General features: G+C 34.6%; 2 protein-coding genes across 4 annotated transcripts; both read left to right on the top strand.

Annotated features, from left to right (window-relative positions):
- Window positions 1-3,208: 3,208 nt before the first annotated feature.
- Window positions 3,209-7,662, top strand: LOC122020797 (probable trehalose-phosphate phosphatase 2). Of its 2 annotated transcripts, XM_042578821.1 has the most exons (13): window positions 3,209-3,360; window positions 4,847-4,949; window positions 5,031-5,343; window positions 5,425-5,510; window positions 5,633-5,773; window positions 5,892-5,963; window positions 6,055-6,183; window positions 6,526-6,582; window positions 6,648-6,749; window positions 6,878-6,955; window positions 7,075-7,215; window positions 7,307-7,399; window positions 7,471-7,657. In XM_042578821.1, the coding sequence occupies exons 3-13, from the start codon at window positions 5,217-5,219 to the stop codon at window positions 7,561-7,563; spliced, it is 1,119 nt and encodes a 372-aa protein (XP_042434755.1). In that variant the 5' UTR covers window positions 3,209-3,360; window positions 4,847-4,949; window positions 5,031-5,216; the 3' UTR covers window positions 7,564-7,657. The 2 variants fall into 2 exon arrangements, with proteins under 2 accessions (XP_042434755.1, XP_042434754.1); XM_042578820.1 differs by having other exon boundaries at window positions 5,031-5,510; window positions 7,471-7,662.
- Window positions 7,663-9,361: 1,699 nt separating this feature from the next.
- LOC122020376 (transcription factor MYBS3-like) lies at window positions 9,362-13,073 on the top strand. Of its 2 annotated transcripts, none has more exons than XM_042578285.1 (4): window positions 9,362-9,785; window positions 10,520-10,728; window positions 11,485-11,950; window positions 12,727-13,073. In XM_042578285.1, exons 1-3 carry the CDS (start codon window positions 9,515-9,517, stop codon window positions 11,923-11,925), a joined length of 921 nt encoding a protein of 306 aa, XP_042434219.1. In that variant the 5' UTR covers window positions 9,362-9,514; the 3' UTR covers window positions 11,926-11,950; window positions 12,727-13,073. The 2 variants fall into 2 exon arrangements, with proteins under 2 accessions (XP_042434219.1, XP_042434218.1); XM_042578284.1 differs by having other exon boundaries at window positions 11,485-11,956.
- Window positions 13,074-15,189: the final 2,116 nt, after the last annotated feature.

The raw sequence follows: 15,189 nt of genomic DNA, 5'->3' as shown, positions 1-15,189 counted from the left end.
TAGCCGACCACCAAGGAAAAGGAACTTCTTGATGTGTCGCTGACCTTGAGAGAAAGAAAACAAGGAGCAAGGGAAGAAGCAAGGGCCGACCACATAAGGATCAAGAGAGGAGACTAAGGTTTTGTTATCCTGAAGGTTCTCTTTCCCTCTCTTTTATAATCCTTGCTGAAGGTAAAAAAGGAAAATTTTAAAACAAAATTAAAACTTCCTTTTAATCCTTGCTAATGACTAAAAAGGAAAGTTTTTTTTAAAAAAAATTAAAAATTCCTCTTAAATAATACATGGCCGGCCACACAAAAGCAAAAAAGGAAAGATTTAAAACAATTAAAATCTCTCTCTTTTTAAATTTACTATTGTACATGACAATAAAGGAAAATTTTAAAAAGTAATCTCTCTCTTTTAAAACATGTAGATAACTACAAAAAAGGAAAAATTAATTAAAACTTCTCTTTTAAATCATTATGGTTACAAAAAAGGAAAGTTTTATAAAAAAATTAAAATCTCTCTTAACTACAAATAAGGAAAGATTTTAACAAGAATTAAAATCTCTCTTTAATCCTTTGTAGAAATCTATAAAATGAAAGATTTTAAAAATTTAAAACTCACTTTTAAAACCACATGGATGTCTATAAAAGGAAATTTTAAAAATAAAATTTCTCTTTTAAATCCCTTCATGAATGACTATAAAAGAAAAGATTTTATCAAAAATTTTATTTTTAATAAAATCTCCTTTTCTCTTCTTATCATGGCCGACCCCATACTTGGTCATCAAGCATGGCTTGGCCGACCCAAGTCTTGGGCTCCAAACTTGGCTTGGCCGACCACTAAGCTTGGACTTCAAGCTTGGCTTGGGCGACCCCTAAGCTTGTGTAAGAGGCTGGGCTTTAGGTGGATAAAAAGCTTTATAAATAAGAGACTACAACAGGGGCCGAGAGGAGAAATTGGTTTTGGTCTCCCGATGAGCTTGAGCTTCCCATGTTTACCCCGAACACCCAACTCAAGTTCATCAATAATAACTCATACCACTAAAGAGTTATTATTGCACTGCCACACCAATCCCATATTACAATATGAGCTCCTTCTTATCATGAGTGCGCTAATCTCCCCGTGTTTAAGATATCTAATGCCCATTAATTAAATGAGTTACTGACAACTCACTTAATTAATATCTAACTCCAAGAGTAGTACCACTCAACTTCATTGTCATGTCGGACTAAGTCCACCTGCAGGGTTTACATGACAATCCTTATGAGCTCCTCAAGGGGACATCACCAACTAGATCACTAGGACATAGTTTCATTCTATAATCAACAACACACCATATAAATAATATAATTTTCCCAACTTATCGGGCCTATTGATTTAACGAACTAAATTTCACCCTTTGATAAATTAAAGAAATAAATATTAAATATACGTGCTTGTTATTATATCATGATTAAGAGTACGCACTTCCATAATAACAGAGGTCTTGTTCTTTTTTTTACAGTCAGTATAAAAAGAACAACCTCAAATGGTCCTACTCAATACACTCAGAGTGTACTAATGTAATTTTATAGTCAAGATAAATTAATACCAAATTACACTACAACCATTCCAATGGTTTGCCCCATTCCATCTTGGTTGTGAGCAACTATTTATAATTTATAAGGAACTGATAACATGATCTTCTGTGTGACACCACACACCATGTTATCTTCAATATAAATTAAATGAACAACTACATTTAGCATATAAATGTAGACATTTGACCAATATGATTCTTATTTCAAAATAAATATTTACAAAAGCTAGGCTTTTAGTATATATCCTAACAACTCTCCCATCACATTTTCTCTTCTCATTTTTTCTCATTATATTATATTTTTCTCTCTTTATCCTCTCTCATCATATTTTCTCATTCATTATATTTTCTCTCTCATCATATTTTCACTTCCATCAGACTCGCTTTCCTCATTTTCTCTCATCATACTTTCTCTCTCATCACACTTTCTCTCTCATCATATTTTTCTCTTACATTCAATTTTCTCTCACATCTAATTTTTTCTCTTATTTTCCTTTAAGGATAAAAAAAGAAAATTTTGATTTATTCCGATAGAAAATATTCATCTAACCAAATATTACTTTTAAGAATGATATTTATGTTTATATTCATTCTCATTCCATAATATTATGATTCATATTTCGATTCCTATTATTAGAAAAGTACCCAACACCCTTTTAATTTTGAATACGAAGGACCTTCGAGTGTTTTGAAATTTCAAACAAATGTTCTGACTAATTCTTGATTTGATTATTTTTTTTTCCATTTGAATTCATTGTTTGAATCCTTAAATTCCAACAAGTCACATGCTCTTCAAATTACAGGATAGTCATGCTCATCCAGAAACTTGGAATTTAATGCCCCCTTTTCGGACTAATTCAATTAAGAGCAAGAAGTTTGACTTTATTAGAGGTTTATTTTATGGTCAAACTGTTTTACAAATTAAGGATTTGAAATTAATTAATCTCGTCCTTTTCATTTAAACTTATTTAATTATATATATAAATATAAATTTATTATTTAGATTAATTAATTGTTTAAGCTATTTATTTATTTAATAAATCTGGCGTATGATGAATGAATAAGTGAACTAATGCGTTGGCTAACGGCAACCAGCCCGCGCTTGGGCTCGACTCCAGCTCGTAGCCACGTGCAGCAAGCGCAAGACAAGGCGCTTCCCGCACACGTACACAAATAGACCGGTCCAACAGCCTCCACCCGCGCTTCTACCCGCGCCACAGGACCACTCATTTCAAACGGAGGATCAGCTGCTCTACTTCAAAATTAGATTTGTTACCGTCCCGCACACTCAAATCAACCAAACGCAGTAGCCAAGTCTCAAAACTTGCTGTTTTCTGTTTGGTAAAAACAGGAAATCAATTTAAAGATACCCGAAAAGTGATGGTGCGGATGGGTCTTTTTTCTTGGGTGTGAGTAAGAGGAGGAGCTGGATTTCGTTAATACTTAATTACTAATTTATTACGGGATATTAAACAGGGTGCTATTTTTGAATTCTGCAGTAAGTTTCTATTAATAATCATTTAATGAATTAATTAAAGCATTAAGTATGCCTTGGCGAGGACGTCTCCATTTCAGCAGACCGAGGCACTATAAATACGACGCCTTCATCGAGCTATATAAACTTTCTCTCTCCCCTCTCCCCTCTCCCCTCTCCCCTTGCTTTCCCCGTTCTCCGCGGCGTTCTTCTCGATCCCTTCTCCTGGTGTCTTCGTCTGTTGGTAGGGTTTGGGTTTCTTTCGCCTTGGATTGCGAGACGAGATCGCTTTGGTCGGCGGCGGCGGCATTACGGCAGCGACGTGAGTAGAATGATTTCTCGTTTTCCCTTTTTTTTTATTGATGGAAGATGTGGAGTGTCGCACTTTTTTATGATTTTTTTTTTTGCATTTTGTTGTTGTTGTATGATGATTTATAGCTTTTTTTTTATTTATTGTTTTAAGCATTTCTCGAAGTCGAGGATTGAGAAGTTAAGGAAAAAAAAGGATTTTTCTCTTAGGTAGTCTATTTTGGGCGAGATTTTCAATATTTTCCTCTTAGCTTGGTGTTTTAGATTTGGGTTTTGGAGATTCTTAACTATGAACAGTAGGATAAATCAGTGTAACATGCTGTTGCCTAAATGATATCTCGGCTAATGAACTAAGGTGCTTTGTGGATGAACATGGACGCCCTCCGTGGACCCATTAGTTGGGTTGCTGGTGTGCCTTTTGTCGTTTTCTTCGACCTCGTCTGTGTATCTGCACATATTTCTCAGTTTGTGCTTTGTAAGAAAAGGGGGAGCCTCTCAGCTTTTCGCCGTGATGCCTCCTTGTAGTGGAACAAATCGTCGATAAAAAAGGAGAGTGGTAAATGCAGAGTCTCCTTTTTGCAGGCTTTCTTCTACATTTACACCACCTAAAAGGCCACCTAAGATTGCTCGTGAATTATCTAGTTCTTTTGTGCTTTTCTTTTAGTTTTTCTTTTCTTTTTCTAATGTATCAGAAGCTCTGACGTTTACAAACTTTACAAAAAAAAATCACTTTGGTAGAAATCGTCTTGCCCAATATGTTTTTATTCGATCATGTCAGTCGACCTGGAAAAAGGATGGATATTAATATTCTTATACGCTGAGACAGTCTTCCCGTGATATTTCACGTTAGTGTAACTCAGAAAAACAACCTTTTTCCCCTATAAGCTGGAGAACTCACTATTAATTGAAGCTAGGATGCTCCACAAGGTTAGTCTTATCTATATATATTAGAAGGTGCCCCCTTTCAAAAAGCTAGCGCCATGTTGGGATGGATTTGACACCATTCAATTTAACATGGTATCAAAGTTAGAACTATACCATTAAGTGCTGATTGGGTGAAAGGGCCTGTTGAAGTTAGATACTCCACACATCCATTTATCTCATATGGATAAGTGTGACAGGCTAGTATGTCTATATATTAGAAAGAACATCTCCCTCTCAAATGACTACTATTTTAATATACGAGTTCCATTCTGATTTAGCATTCACCAACCTTCCAATTGTATGCATTTGAAAATACATCTAGGTTAAGATCATTATGAAATTGTACAAAGTTAATGTATACAAAAGTAGTCTTCTGCCATTTTGTAAGGAATGTACAAAGCTAACGTATTTGCTTTGGCACTCTTAGCCTCTTAATTTCAAGAGTAGCATCTGTATAAAAGGTGAATTTATATGAATTTTTGTGCTATCCTTCATTTTACAACTTGACTTTTTCTAAAACAATTATAATGATGTCAATATTGAATTAAATCATTTCTTATTTTGGGTCTGTTCAGTTCATGTGATTCAAGTGATAAAGATTTGATTCTTGTAAAGGGCATACTAGCTCAAATGATTTGTAGCCTCGTGTAAATGCTCTATAGGCGTTGCAATGAGAAGGTATATATATATATACTATCTAAATTATTTTTTCTGTAAATATGGTTTCCTATTTTTTTTTCCTGACCTCTAGCACCTTAGTCATCAGGTGGCATCTCCTTGATGGACTGCATGAACTCATCAACTGACAAGAACACATTAAAGAGGTGGTTTTTCATTGATAAAAGGGTTGGATGATGTTTAGGAAAAGTAAGAGAGAGTAAGATTAATCAACCAAGAGTACGTTTGATTATACTGCTTGTGGAGCAACACTTTGTCAACGAATCAATGGATTTGAAGTCAAACCATAATTCACCTGTCCTCACTGATCCTGCATCTCTGAGCAAGTCAAGATTGGGCTTGCCCTCTAACATGACGCCATGCTCTCCTGCAGCATTGCCATTCTCATCTTCTGGTTTGTATCTAACATTTCCCAAAATACTAAATTGTAAACTTCATAATGCCCATGTTAACGGTTGGTTGGATGCAATAATAGTATCTTCACCTCGCAAAAAGTTGAACAAGGACCTGATCTCTGAGTGTCAATTAGATGACAATGATGCTGCTTATCAAACCTGGATGGTGGGTTCACTGAAACTATTAAAACTCAGAATTTAAATTAGTTTCAGGAAAACATTTTTTCTAACTTCCTTCTCTCTCTCTCTCTCTCTCTCTCTCTCTCTCTCTCTCTCTCGTACCTGCAGATAAATTATCCATCCGCTTTAAACTCCTTTCACCTAATCACAAGTTATGCTAAATGCAAGACAGTTGCATTGTTTTTGGACTATGATGGAACTCTTTCACCAATTGTGGATAATCCTGACCATGCATTCATGTCAAGTGCAGTAAGTTTGCTTATTAGTTTCATGAATCTGTGCATAATAGAATAATTTTAATTTTCTTTTTGTTGTTTCTTTAAGAATTAAGGTTCTTATTTTATTTGTGATTATTGATTTGTTTTAGATGCGTGCTGCTGTAAGAGAAGCTGCTAATCATTTCCCCACTGCAATTATTAGCGGAAGGTCTCGTGACAAGGTATACCTTGTCATCATTATACATTAGCACAAGTGTTTAGGAATAATTATTTGAAATGTTGATTGATGGAATGAGAATGCATTCTTATCAGGTACATGAATTTGTCAAGTTATCGGAGCTGTATTATGCTGGCAGTCATGGGATGGATATAATGGGTCCAATCAGAATATCTGAATCTGTTGGTGATCATCCAGTCTGCATTAAGACGACTGATAGTAAGGTACAGAAGTATATCCTCTTGAATATATTTTCTGGACTGCAACAAACTTTGACCACTCTTAACATTTCTTCAAAAACAAAAGAACATCTTTCAAAATGGCATCATATCTTTATCCGTCGAAATGCCAAGTTTTCACCATGTTGACTGATATGGATCCACATTTGAAGTCATACTCTAGATTACTAGCTCTTGATTGCTTTGCACCATATAAACCAAAACACATTTGTTATGATTATCAATTGGATAATATCTATTCACTATATGTGACAGGAGAATTAAGTTCCAAATATTTTCCTTTCATCGTTATGCTTTCTTCTTTTGCTAATACAAGACTGTTTCCAGGGTAAAGAAGTACATCTCTTCCAACCTGCTAGGGAATTTCTACCAATGATCAATGAGGTAGGTATGCCTTTCACTTAATCCAACATAGTCCTAAATTCCTTAATGATTGTTCATACTCACAGGTGTATAAATCCCTCATTGAGATCACTAGCAATATCATAGGTGTCAAAGTAGAGAATAACAAGTTTTGCGTCTCTGTACATTACCGCAATGTGGATAAAAGGGTGAGAATAAATTCAAATGATAATATTGAAGACCAAGACAATGCTTTAATTTAAGGGGTTTTCTTTTTTTTCTTAAAAATTCATATATTTAACTGTCTAACATCATAGTTTGTTGATTTGCATTTCAGATGTGGGATGAAGTTGGACTTCGTGTATTTGGCTTGATAAAGGGTTTTCCACGTTTGCGTGTTACCCATGGGCGGAAGGTAAACTCCAAAAGGAGATAACTTCATAATTCTTAGCTCAATATACTAACTTCATAATTCTTAGCTCAATATACTCTGCTGGCTACCATTATCATTACTTTTCTTTCTCCATGGTGCAGGTTTTAGAGGTCCGCCCTGTGATAGACTGGAACAAGGGAAAAGCCGTGGAGTTTCTTCTTGAATCACTGCAGCTTAGCCAACGCAACGATGTGCTCCCAATTTATGTTGGAGATGATCGTACCGATGAAGATGCATTCAAGGTATTAACGTAATTCCGTTGACAAAAGTGAACTTAAGTAATGCATTATGAATACCCCCGAATTGAAATCACAAAAAATTAAAAACCATCAGGTTTTGAGAGAGAGAATCCATGGATTTGGCATCTTAGTTTCGAATGTGCCAAAGGAAACTAATGCTTACTACTCCCTGAGAGACCCATCTGAGGTGGGTTCCGAATCTATTGCTGTACTTGAGTTTTCTGTGTGTGGCGTGAACAATTTTTCACCCCCTCGCAGGTACAAGAATTTCTCAAGTCTCTTGTGAGATGGAAGAAGTTCACAGCATCACAAACTGAAGACTACAATATAGATTTGATGTGCATAGGATAGATGAAGTACCTAAAGATAATTTAATCAGCCTATAAACTTGTATGTGAGCCATAAATTTCAATTTATTTATTTTTACTTTTTTTTTATTGTTTTTAAAGTCTAATAGAGAATGCTCATTTGTAATCTGTTTATGGTTCTGTCGCTGGATGATATTGTATTTCTTCTCTTGTTGCTATCATTTGTTAATTGGTGTTATTAGGATTGCAAAGCTTACTTTCCCTATTAAAATGTTGTGTTTGTCAAAACATTTTTAGGGTTCTTAAATTACTGTCAGTTTAAGCCCCTAATTATTAGCATAAATAATTCATCTTAACGGAATGATGAAATTGAGTGTGTATGCCATATCATTTGTGCATTAAATAAATTAATAATGATAATATTTATGGCGGATGGCAAGTATTTAAAATTTTTTATGGCATTAAAATATTTTAAATTTATCCTGAATAATTTTAATAGTTTCCCTAAATATTTAAAGAAACGTTTAGGAGATTTCACTATGAGATCATCCACATCAGTTTCTCTATCTAAAATGTATAATTTAGAGTAAAAAAATTATTTTATTAAATTTGGATATCCACTTTCTAATACATTATATATCAGCTTTCCTATTTCTTCTCTCTCTTTTATAATGTTTAGGAAATGAAATATATTCCTTAAATTTAGAGAAGTACTATTCATAAATGCATAATTTAGGGAATCGATAGGGTAGTTGATACAAAGAATTTTTAATTACCTTATTTAAAATTTCAGGTAAAATATTTGAATAGGATATTTGATATGGATGCTCTAAATTAGCTTTAAATTAGGATGGAAATTATAAATAGTTATTACAATTATTAAAATGATTAGGGTGGAAATTAAAAGCGGCTCAGAGAAATATTAGTTTAGTGCTTTTTAAAAAAAAGAATATTAAATGAGCATTTTATCATAAAAAATACTTATGGATTTGATGTTGTAAAACCTAGTAGTTTTTATAATATTAATTAGAAGTTAGCAGATACATATTGTAATATTAAATTGAAATGATATAGGGTCACCATTCTAGAAGTTAACAACTAATTCTAGAAGTTAACAACTAATTTTTAACCATGATCACATAATGATCATTTAAAATATAATGAATGTCATGAAATTCTTCATTAACATATTATTTTAACTAAATTATTACTAAAAGTAAAATCAAAATATATAAAATTATTATGGTAGAAATTAATTACTGGTTTCTATAATTCTAAAAAAATAATTAATAACTTTTACACGGCTAAATGTCGTATAATAAGTGTATTGTAGATAGTTTTTATTAAATTGGATCTTCATTTGACTTTAATTGAAAATGGATGACGATTTCATAAATGATGGTTTTGTTTTTAATTTTTGCCCAAAAGATTAATTCATGTTAAGTTATTTTTAAGTCAGGTCTATTCAAAATAATTCACGAAAAGCTTTCTTTGTTCTAGATGAACTTTTCATTCATAGTCCATATTTTATTTTTTTAATAAAAAGAAAATCTTATAATTAGTTTTTTAATTAAAAAAAACAGTTCGCTTTTAACCATTAGCACCCGTACTTGACTTGACGTACTAATTAGGGGTGAAATGATGCAAATTTGAAAGATCTTGGAGGTGTTTTGAGAACATCAAAACTCCAGGATCAAAATAGAAATATCCTCAGGCGTATATTGTAGGTTGACTCTGTGGGGCTCAGCTATTATCCATCTCAAATTAAGGTAAATGATTGGGTAGATAAGGAGTGGTAAGCAAATTTCGTTAGCTATTTATCCCCTTTCCGATTTTTAATCGTTTCTCCTCTTTCGAGTCTCGTCTTGCCTGGCGTGGCGTGGCGTGGCGTGGCGAGGCGAGAGGTGCATCTCTCCAACCCAAACCCTACTCCTTATCTATTCGGCTGATCGGCCACCGCCGGCGGTGGAGCCGGCGGCGACGGGTGGCGGAAGATGATGCGCCGGTGCTCTCACTGCAGCCACAATGGCCACAACTCCCGGACGTGCCCCAACCGCGGCGGGGTGAAGCTCTTCGGCGTGCGCCTCACCGACGGTTCCATTCAGAAGAGCGCCAGCATGGGGAACCTATCCTTACTTTCCGGATCCAGCGGAGGCGCCTCCCCTGCTGACGGGCCGGAGCCCGCCGCTGGCGCGGCCACCGACGGTTACGCATCGGAGGACTTCGTGAAGGGGTCGTCCGCGAGCTGCCGCGAGAGGAAAAAAGGTGAGTCTTTCCCTTCCCTTCGTATCGCTTACTTATTTTGCCCTATGTTTTTGGTAAACCTGCTAAAAAGATGATTTTTGTTCACTTGCTTGTGGCCGGCAACACTAATGAGAACTTTTGGTAGATTTCTACAACAAGTATACTTGTTAACGTCATGACTCATCCTTATTGTGTATATGATGCTTAGAATTAGCATGTTCTGTGTTAGTGTTTTGGGGCATTCTTTGTCGGTACTTTTTAATGCACTTTGTAACTTACCTGAAGGATCCATTTGATTCTGATAGGGCTACATGATTGGAGAAAAGGGGAAAAAATAAAACTAAATCAAAGGCACCTGAAGAATAAGAATTCATTTGATTCTGATAGTGTTATGTGATTGAAAAAAAAAGAGAAAAAGACAAAGGTACAGACAACAATTTTTTGAGCTTCCTATAACCACCACCTATTCTCTGCATTGGATAAATGATTTGTTGCAAAATGGTTGTGTCGATGCAATTTATACCCATTTTTCAGAAATAGGTGTTTTTTAGCTGTTGATTTTACAGTCCCTCAATTCATTCCACATCTTAGTGATGACAGGAGAGTGCGTGTATCACATAACATGGGGATAAACATTAATTCCTACTCTCTTTATACAAAAGATTGTCACTTTTAGCTTTTTAACTTTAAACTAACATTTTAGTATGGTATCAGAGTGTTGATGGATTTACTGTATTTTTTGAATATGTTTACAGGTAATCCGTGGACTGAAGAAGAGCATAGAATGTTTTTACTCGGATTGCAAAAGCTTGGTAAAGGCGATTGGCGTGGCATATCTCGTAACTATGTGGTATCAAGGACACCTACTCAAGTGGCTAGCCACGCACAGAAGTATTTTATTCGTAAATCTAATATAACAAGAAGAAAGAGAAGATCAAGCCTCTTTGATATGGAAGCCGATGAGGTTACTCCCCCCCACTCACTGTGCTATTTAGCACACAGTTATACTTGTTTTTGTTATTTTCTTGATTAATAAACCCATCAAAACTACATTAGGATGAAACAACATCATATTAACATATTGGATGTCTACATGTTTTTCTAAACTGATTGATTGCTCTTTGAATTACAATAAGGTAGGTTTGAATAAGCAATATGATGGAGTGGAGATTTTAAAAATGGGACTACATGTCATAGCAACATAGTAAGACGGTGTTCATATACTTTACTCATTATATTTATTTTCCATATTCTGGGTGACATATACTAGAGATGCCCTTAAACCATCTACTGCAATCATTCCTCTGATATCACTTTGCAAATGAAGTATCCCTAGAGAACTGGAAGGGATTAATAGGTACAAAAGTAAAAGACCTTGATATTTCTATATAGAACTCAAATGTAAGGTGTCCTAAAGAAAGTCTTCAAGAGGTTTAAGTCAAAGAAGATAAGAGTACCAGTAATTAGTTGCAGTTATCGTACGACAACCTATTGAGCTGAACCTGTGAATTGTAGTTGTGTAGTTTTTTGCTTAAATTATAAATACGGCTTAATATTTGTGGTTTTCACAAGGATTGATGCTAGTTTCAATTGATGTTTATGTTGTGATTTGAAAAAAAAGTGTGGGAATTGGAAGGGTCCACAGATCCTTTTATTTCACATGTGGTGTCTTTTGATCATTTTCATATTAATTGTGATCGTCATTCATTTTGTTTTCCAGCCCCTTGAACCTCAAACTTTGTTAGTGTTCCAAGAATCAGATGCACAAAATAACAAGCCGCTTCCAATACCTCCAATTCTGAATGAGGAAGATGAATCAATGGATTCTAAAGTGGAAATAATCGAAGAAGTGCCACAACCAGAAGCTCAGCAGCCCACTTATCCTTTAATGCTTCCCTCATACTTTTCTCCATTTATACAATTTCCTTCCGCTTATTGGTCAGGATACAAAATGGATACTTTGGAGCAACAGACTCATGAAATTATTAAGCCAACAGCAGTGCGATCAAAGACTCCAATAAATATTGATGAGCTTGTGGGTATGTCAAAATTGAGTATAGGAGAGTCCCTTGTAGGGACCACATCTTCATTGGATTTTCGTGGAGGATCAAATAGGCAATCTGCTTTCCATGCTAATCCCTCCACGAGGTCTCAAACATGATCAAACTATTTAAACAGACGATCAAGTGATGGTTTGCTCTAAAATTCTTCTTTTAATTTTTTTTAATATCTGATCGTGAATGTCATTTATCAATGTTGCTTTGTGTCTATTACCAGTACTTGGATGTACATTCCATTTGATGTTTTACTATTTTAGTTCCTAGAATAGGTTAACTGATTTCATCTGTATGTCATTGATACCAATAGTTTCTGTTACTCTTTGTTCCATTGCTTGATTTGTATTGACCAAATCAGCAGCTGCAGACTGCATCCATAGACCACCTTTCACAAACATGCCTAAATTGAGTTTTAATTACTTAGGTTTCACTCACTGCCTAAAGTTTGCCACTAGAGAATACAATTGTAAAAGTGCGCTTTGTCCTGTCCAGATTAGCGGGCAACTGATATGAGATACGGAACTGATGATAATAGCTTCCTATTTATGCTATCAAAGTTTTGTTTAGCGGAATTGCCATTCTCTTGACTGCTTTGGCTTCATTTGCATATACCCATAAACTATCACCCTGTCACTCACAATTGCTTTGGCAGACAACAAAATGAATGCAAAATTGAAATGTAGATAGTGCCTCTTTGGTCATTAAATGCTATATTGTTGTCTAAACTTTGTACAATGGTTCCATATTTTTTAACATAAGCTGACCTAATGTCTATAAAATCATTTGGTTATTGCTATGAATTATGATGTTGGTACTTTACCTTTTTTATTGCTTGCGGTTTTAGTCTTTGATATCCTATGTTTGTATGCTGAATACGTCTCTTTTATGTCTTGACCAAATTTTAGGTACTATGTAATATACTGTGGGATTCGGAAGATCTTCCTTGCATCATGGTGACTTGGTTCCATGTGTATACTTTCTGTTTATGCTAACTGTAATAGCCATTCGTTATATTAGACTACTAATAATCCAATGACATTCCAAACTATGCACCTACTAATAATGTACAGCTTTAGCATTTGAATGTTTATTCTATCGAGGTACTTCATGGAAGATCAAGTTTCCTAGCAAAGTAAATGTTTACAAACTAATTGGTCCTGCAACTATGATATCAAGCTGGATTCTTGTTTGTTATATGAAAATGTAAGTTGTTTTGAAAGTTGTAATGAAAGATATTCTCTCGTTTCCTCTCTTTTCATTTTGTACTGTTACGATGATTCTCGATCACTATGTTGTGCTTGTATGCAAACTTATATTTTCTTTTTTACAACCTGAAAGAATTGTAAATCGTTGACCTTGGTTAGATTTGTGACCTCAATGAGGACTTGTTGCCTCCTGGACAGAGGGTCTGAAGTCATGGTTAGACCTCTGATGATAATTAGATATTTAGAATTCGAGATCCAGTTACTGTATATTATTAAAAAAAATTTCTTAATGGATAATGGATCTAAAAATGTTGACTGTTAGGGTGAGTTTTGGTGTACTTTTTTAATTTATCTTGATGATTGATGGAAAATTTTTACGTGATTGGATCGTTTGTCAGACATTTTTGATATTATTATTATTATTATTATTATTATTATTTAATGAGGATTATTGTTGTGGGGCTTAAAAGATGCTTTATCGGGTTCATCCTATCGGAAGAAGTCTTTTGCGATTGCAGTGATGCAACCACCATCCAGCAAAGGAGGTCAGCTCACCTCAGCTAGCAAGACAGAACGGGGAACAAAAGAATGGGGGAAACTTTCTTCTTTCCTTTCTATCCCGCCCTTTCATATTCAAATAAGCAATCTTGGCTTGCTTCTCTCCTCTCCCATTCACTCTCTTCTTTCCCTTTTGCCGCTTTGAGAAATTCTTTGGGGCATTTAAAATAGTTATTGAAGGTTGGCCGACTTTCTAAATTAAATTTAAGATTTAAAATCTCAATATGAGTCGAGGTTTCCATATCAGATTGAAATAGTATTATATCGTGTTGATAGAATTTTAATATATTTTTTATTTATATATAATAATTATTAGATAAATATATTTATTATGTATAATTTAAAAATAAATTATATATTAATTATATATAAATTTTTAATTGTTGGACACTTTAATATGATTAATGGAGACAACTAGATGGGTAGTGCTAGAGACTCTAATTGAGGTATTTGATTCCTCAGGCGCATGGGACATAGGTGATGAGTTTAGTGACATCCATTGAAGTACTCAAAGTGCACCCGAAACAGAGTTATGAACTTGTCCTATACAAGGTTGAGAAGGCGTGTCGGGAAATTCTCTCAATACTATACCCGGTCTAATAAGAGCAAGATGAGGGTGGATAGCGAAGCAACAAGGAAACACCTATCTGTCGCACAAGGGGTAACATATGCCAGGATAAGATAGTTTCACTCGAGACCCCAAACACCCCCAATAGGAAACCCCTCATTACCACGCATGGATAGGGCTAGTACTGCAAATGGGTGTGCTTAAGATCCTATCGACCAGCGACCTCATTTCATAGAGAGAAAACTAGTGCACAAAAAGACAACAGATCATCTGATCAAAACCACACAAGGGCAACGTTTGAATTCCCTTCCCAATGATTGTTAACTAAGACAGATAGCATAGGGCTATGATAGTATAAAACCAATACTGGATATTGGAAATCATCAATATTGATTCTCATAGTACTGTTCACAGAGTCGATATGTTAATTCCTGTCGATGTCTATTTGTCGGGTTGCGCATCTAAACCAGAGGTTGTTATAGATGTTATAACGAAATTTCATAAAAAGATATTTAGATAAATCCTTGAAGATAAAATTGTTTCTTAATATGAAAATTGATATTTTACTATCAATCATGAGTTTTATATTCAGTGTAGTATTCATATGGGAAATTATGATAAAAAATTACTCTATCAATCTGCATCTATTTTAGAAATACCTTCTAAAATATTTTTTTAATCCAAAAGTTTAGTATCTCCTCCTCCTCGAATTAGTGAATCAGGAAAGGTAAGATTCTTTTGTGTAGAATAAGAAAAAAAACGGTCACTCTTTAAAAATTTCATTGTAAATTGAAACACTTAATAAAAAATGATTAATTAGGTCAGATAACGTTAAACCTGAGAAGAAATCAAGAAGATGCAACTAGATCGTTTATTTGATTGGTTAGTAAATCATGAACTAGTTCATAGATTTTTAGGCTTCGATTACCGAGGAATAGAAATAATACAAATAAAAATCGAGGAAATGATCCCTCAATTAATTTTGCATCTATTAAATGGTCCCTTGATCATCAGATTATAAGTTCATTTTTATAGAT

Source organism: Zingiber officinale, chromosome 9A, assembly GCF_018446385.1.
Source record: "Zingiber officinale cultivar Zhangliang chromosome 9A, Zo_v1.1, whole genome shotgun sequence".
Lineage (NCBI taxonomy): Eukaryota > Viridiplantae > Streptophyta > Magnoliopsida > Zingiberales > Zingiberaceae > Zingiber > Zingiber officinale.
Note: the sequence above shows the minus strand (reverse complement) of the source record. Positions and strands in the feature narration are given on the sequence as shown.